General features: G+C 41.4%; 1 protein-coding gene across 1 annotated transcript; it reads left to right on the forward strand.

The window, feature by feature from the left end:
* The first annotated feature begins 1,818 nt into the window (after window positions 1-1,818).
* LOC123639053 (olfactory receptor 10H2-like) lies at window positions 1,819-2,772 on the forward strand. The gene has a single exon (XM_045552748.1). The coding sequence runs from the start codon at window positions 1,822-1,824 to the stop codon at window positions 2,770-2,772; it is 951 nt and encodes a 316-aa protein (XP_045408704.1). The 5' UTR covers window positions 1,819-1,821.
* The last annotated feature ends 3,515 nt before the right edge of the window (window positions 2,773-6,287 follow it).

Raw genomic sequence — 6,287 nt, forward strand, 5'->3', positions numbered from 1 at the left:
GACTTAGTTATTCACGGACATTTATTCTTTCACAGAAGTTTTATAACAAGTATATCATCCTTCTCCAAAAAAATCCAACTGAATTGTTTTCTGAGAGGTCTCCATTGAATGTATATATTATATTTGGGGGAGAACTAACATTTTTCTAATATCGTCATTCCATTGCAACCATTTATTTAAATCATCTGCCATGTTTTCTGATAATGAGAGATTTAATTGATCTCCAAGGAGGTCTTTTTTTTTTTTTTTACATTTTTTTATTTCAGCATATTATGAGGGTACAAATGTTTAGGTTACGTATATTGCCCTTGCCCTCCCCAACCCAAGTCAGAGCTTCAAGTGTGTCCATCCCCCAGATGGTGCACATCGCACTCATTATGTATGTACACACCCACCCCCTTCTCCACCCCCATCACCTGATGAATGTTATTCCTATATGTGCACTTAGGTGTTGATCAGTTAAAACCAATGTGATGGTGAGTACTAAGTGAAGTATTCCAAGGAGCTCTTGTGTGCTCTTGATTAAACTAAAGCCTAGATACTTGATAGATTTCGCTGCTACTTCGAATTGTATAATGCCTTGTTGTATTTAACTTTTTATTTTTAACTAACTTTAAACTTACAAAAAAACTGCGAACAAATACAGAAAATTCTTGTTCTCTCCTTTTTGTCAGCATCTTACATAACCCCAGTACAATTATCAGGAAATTAAAGTTGGTACAATACTTTTAAGCAAACTACAGACCATACTGGACTTTTGCAAGTTTTTGTCTAATATCCTTTTCATGTTCTGGAATAGAATCCTTTTCATTTTGTTGTTATTTCAACTTTTTGCTATTATTTTGCTCTTAGTATTTATTAATTTTCCTTTTACCACAAAGATTACTCAGTAATACGTTGCTATGGCAATGTCACCTGAGTCAACCTGATATTTATGTTCCAAATATATAGGAACTGTTAGGTACCCTCTGCTGATTAAATTCCAATTTCTAGACTTCCTTTATTGCCTAACACAAGGTGCTTTTTGGTGACAATTCTGTGCCTTAAGTAATGTTTGTTTTTTGTGTGTGTGCTGAAAAGGACTGTGTGCCCATTTACTTGTGTATTAATAATATATGTATTACTATAATACATATATATTAGCTATAAATATATTTATACATAATAGCTCAAATATTAAAAGTGCCAGAATTAAGTACCAAAACAATAGTAATTATGAAAAAATCCAATGAGTCTATCTTGTAATAAAAAAAGAGACACAACCATAAGTTGCCACAATTTAAAAAAATCTGACTGTGGCCATCCACGCCCATCCTCAATCTTACATTTTAAGTGTTTACTCTCTTTCAGGCCCTGTGGTAGGCACATTGTCAGCATAATCTTATTTAATTCTCACAACAGTCCTGTCAGTTTGGAATTACTATTATCAACTTCCTTTTAGGGATGAGAAAACTAAGGTCACAAAGATTCAGGGACCAACTCAATGTCACATAGCTCTGAAGTGAGGACTTCACCCAGGTGTGGCTGAATAGAGACTCCATGTTCCTACCAGTGGGATTTTAAAAGAGTAGTAATAATTTATTATAATTGGTATTACTGTTTATGGAGCTCTTACTATGTCCCGGGGGCTGTATGAAGCACGTGAAATGTATGACTATATTTAAACTTCAATACGTTATTAATGCCTTTTTGCAGATGGACGTGTCTTGGATAGCACAGGTGAGGGAGACGCTCAGGTGTGCTCCCAGGTGGACTCACTGGGCAATCTGTGCCCCTAACCAGCAGGTCTTCCTCCCTCTCTCCGCGCTAGGTGTGGCTGCCATGCTGGGGCCAAACCGCACCTCCACGTCTGAATTCATCCTCGTCGGCTTCTCCACCTTCCCGCAGCAGCTCCTGCCCGTCTTCTTCCTGCTGTTCTTGCTGATGTACCTGTTCACGCTGCTGGGCAACCTGCTCATCATGGCCACCGTCTGGAGCGAGCGCAGTCTCCACACGCCCATGTACCTCTTCCTGTGCGCCCTGTCCGTCTCCGAGGTCCTGTACACCGTGGCCGTCATCCCGCGCGTGCTGGCCGACCTGCTGTCCGCCCACCGCTCCATCACCCTCCCGGCCTGTGCCGGCCAGATGTTCTCCTCCTTCACGTTCGGCTTCACCCACTCCTTCCTGCTCACCGTCATGGGCTACGACCGCTACGTGGCCATCTGCCACCCCCTGCGCTACCACGTGCTCATGAGCCCCCGTGGCTGTGCCTGCCTGGTGGGCTGGTCCTGGGCTGGTGGCTCAGTCATGGGGATGGTGGTGACCACGGCCATTTTCCAACTCTCCTTCTGTGGACCCAATGAGATCCAGCATTTCTTCTGCCACGTGCCACCACTGTTGAAGTTGGCCCGTGGAGATGACGTACCCTGGGTGGCCAAGGATGTGAGCTTGGTGTGCATCACAGCTCTGGTGGGCTGCTTCCTCCTCATCCTCCTCTCCTACGCCTTCATCGTGGCCACCATCTTGAAGATCCCATCTGCTGAAGGTCGGCACAAGGCCTTCTCCACCTGTGCGTCCCACCTCACTGTGGTGGTCGTGCACTATGGCTTTGCCTCTGTCATCTACCTCAAGCCCACAGGTCCCCAGTCTGTGGAAGGAGACACCCTAATGGCCACCGCCTACACGGTGCTCACACCCTTCCTCAGCCCCATCATCTTCAGCCTCAGGAACAAGGAGCTGAAGGTCACCATGAAGAAGACCTTCCTCAGCAAGTTCTTCTCGCAGAACTCCTGATGTGGCTGGCTTTCTGGCAGGGGATGTAGTGGATGGGGACACTCCAGCCTTCTTCCTTCCTTCTCTCCTTCCCTTCTTCCCCTTTTCCTTCCTTCCTTCCTTCCTTCCTTCCTTCCTTCCTTCCTTCCTTCCTTCCTTCCTTCCTTCCTTCCTTCCTTCCTTCCTTCCTTCCTCTTTGTTTCTTTCTCTCTCTCCCCCTGCCCACCATTTCTTTCTTCCTTCTTAATAGTTATGTTGGTACAGTTGAGGGTCTCTAATTAGAAAATCTGAAATCCAAACTGCTCAAAAATCTGAAACTTTTTAAGTGCCAATGTGATACCACAGATTGTCTACATGGGTAGCTGAGATAGTGACACTATCGCTTTCTTTTTTTATTTCAGCTTATTATGGGGGTACAAAAGTTCAGGTTATACATATTGCCCATGTCCCGCCCATCCCCCCGAGTCAGGGCTTCAAGCATGTCCATTCCCCAGACAGTGCGCCTGGCACTCACCATGTAGTCATACCTCTATGCCCTCCCCCCACTCCTCACTTCCCCGAGTCAGCACCTTCAAACATGACCATTCCCCAGACGGTGCGCAACACTCATCATGTAGGCATACACCCATTCCCTCCCCACACCCCCGTCTCAGTCTGATATCCAATTGGTATCCTTCCCCGATGTGCATTTAGGTGGTGATCAGGGAAACCAATTTTCTGGTGAATACATGTGATGCTTGGTTTTCCATTCTTGGGATACTTCACTTAATATAATGGGTTCCAATTCTCTCCAGGAGAACCAAAGAGATGTCGTATCACCGTTATTTCTTATAGCTGAGTAATACTTCATGGTATACATATACCACAATTTACTAATCCATTCGTGAATTGATGGGCATTTGGGTTGTTTCCACATCTTTGCAATTGTGAATTGTGCTGCTATAAACATTCGGGTACAGGTGTCTTTGTCATAGAATGACTTTTGTTCCTTTGGGTAGATGCCCAATAATGGGATTGCTGGATCAAATGGTAGGTCTACTTGAATCTGTTTAAGGTATCTCCATAATGCTTTCCACAGGGGTTGCACTAGTTTGCATTCCCACCAGCCGTGTATGAGTGTTCCTGTCTCTCCGCATCCACGCCAACATGTGTTGTTTTGGGATTTTTTGATAAAGGCCATTCTTACCGGAGTTAAGTGATATCTCATTGTGGTTTTGATTTGCATTTCCCTGATGATTAGGGATGTTGAACATTTTTTCATATGTTTGTTAGCCATTCTTATATCTTCTTTTGAAAAATTTCTATTCATGTTGTTTGCCCACTTTTTGATAGGGTTGTTTGATTTTTTTCTTGCTGATTTTCCTGAGTTCTAAATAGATTCTTGTTATCAGTCGTTTATCTGATGTGTAGTATGTGAAATTTTTTTCCCATTCTGTAGGTTGTCTGTTTATTCTCGTGACTGTTTGTTTGGCTGTGCAGAAGCTTTTCAATTTGATCAGGTCCCATTCATTTATTTTTGTTGTTGCTGCGATTGCCTTAGGGGTTTTCTTCATGAATTCTTTGCCTAGGCCAATGTCTGTAAGAGTCTTTCCTACATTTTCTTCTAGAATTCTAATCGTTTCCCATTTAAGGTTTAAATCTGTTATCCACTGTGATTTGATTTTTGTGAGAGGTGAAAGCTGTGGGTCCTGTTTTAGTCTTCTGCATGTGGCCTCCAGTTTCCCCAGCACCATTTATTGAATAAGGATTCTTGTCCCCAGAGTATGTTTTTGTCTTCTTTGTCAAAGATTAGATGGCTATATGAGGATGGTTTTATATTTGGATTTTCTGTTCTGTTCTACTGGTCTGTGTCCCTGCACTTGTGCCAATACCAGGCAGTTTTAAGAACTACAGCCTTGTAGTATAGTTTGAAGTCTGGCAAATTAATATCTCCCATTTTGTTTTTATTGCTTAAAATTGCTTTTGCTATACGGGGTCTTCTCTGATTCCATACAAAGTGTATAATTATTTTTTCTAAATCTGTGAAAAATGATGTTGGTAATTTAATAGGGATTGCATTGAATCTGTAGATCACTTTGGGTAGTATAGACATTTTAACAATGTTGATTTTTCCAATCCACGAGCATGGTATGGTTTTCCACCTATTTACATGTTCTGCAATTTCCTTCTTCAGTGTTTCATAGTTCTCCCTATAGAGGTCCTTTACCACTTTTGCTTTGTAATGGTGTAATGTACACAAACTTTGTTTCATGAACAAACTTATTTTAAAATATTGTATAATATTACCTGCAGAATGTGTGTAAATTGTCTACGAAAAATAAATTTCATGTTTAAACTAATGTCCCATCCCCAAGACATTTTATTAATATCATGTGTATATATATTCCAAAATCCTAAGAAGTCCAAAATCTGAAACACTTCTGTTCCCAAGCACTTCAGATAAAGGATACTGAACCTGTCATAGTTCCCAGTTTTTTGAGCATTTGTCATGAGCTAGGTATGGTCTTTTTTGAAAGCTTTATTGAGATATAATTCACATATCATATAATTTACCTGTTTAAGGATATATGCAGTTATCACCACAATTTATTAATAAAACATTTTAATCATCTCCGAAAGAAACTCGGTACCATTTAGCTATTGTTCCCCTTTCCCCTCAGCCCCTGGAAACCACTAATCTATTTTTTGTCACTATGGATTTGCCTATTCTGGACATTTAATATAGACGGAATAATATTCCATTGTTTGGATATGCCACATTTTGTTTATCCATTCATCAGCTGAGGAACATTTGAGTTGTCGCCACCTTCTGGCTGCTATAAACAAACAAATAAGATTTTGTGTGGACATATGTCTTCATTTCTTTGGTCCTAGGAGTGGAATTCATGCGTCATATGGTAACTTTATGTTTAATTGTTTGAGGAGCTGCCAGAGCCTTTTCCAAAATTACTGCCCCATTTTATAATCGCACTAGAAGTGTACAAGTGTTCTCATTTCTCCACATCCTGGCCAGTGCTTTGTTAAAATCTGACTTTTTGATTATAGACATCCTGGTGGTACCTTGTTGTAGCTTAGATTTGCATTTTCTTGATGACTAAAAGATAGGTTTTAAGTGCTTAACATACACATGAGTTCTTTTACTCGCAGGGAAGATAGGATTTTTAGTTCCATTTTTGAAGATGAGGAAACTGAACTACAAAGAGAATAAGTCAGTTAGCTAACGGCCTTGCACATGAAGTGGAAAAGCTAGAACTGAACCTATTTTTCAAGTTGAAGCTGGGGATCAGAAGTGCCCATTTCTCAGGGATTATGAGGAGGGCAGGCTAGTCTGTTCCAGAAAGGGAGGAAGACCTGGATTGGAAACAAGAGACAAATTCTAACTAGCACCAATGATATGAGGCCAGGACTAGTGATATGAGGCCAGCACCAATGATATGCTGTTCTCATGAGGTTAGAAAGAAACGCGCAGTTGAGAGAACTGGGGAGACTCCTTGTGAGTTTGGCCAAATTGGCTGTGTTGTTTCTGAGTTTGGTTT

The sequence above is a fragment of the Lemur catta genome, chromosome 1 (genome assembly GCF_020740605.2).
Source record: "Lemur catta isolate mLemCat1 chromosome 1, mLemCat1.pri, whole genome shotgun sequence".
Taxonomy (NCBI): domain Eukaryota; kingdom Metazoa; phylum Chordata; class Mammalia; order Primates; family Lemuridae; genus Lemur; species Lemur catta.

What these genes read in the sequence shown, in the direction of transcription:
- LOC123639053 (XM_045552748.1), top strand. Translation starts at nt 1,822, where the DNA reads ATGCTGGGGCCAAACCGCACCTCCACGTCTGAATTCATCCTCGTCGGC.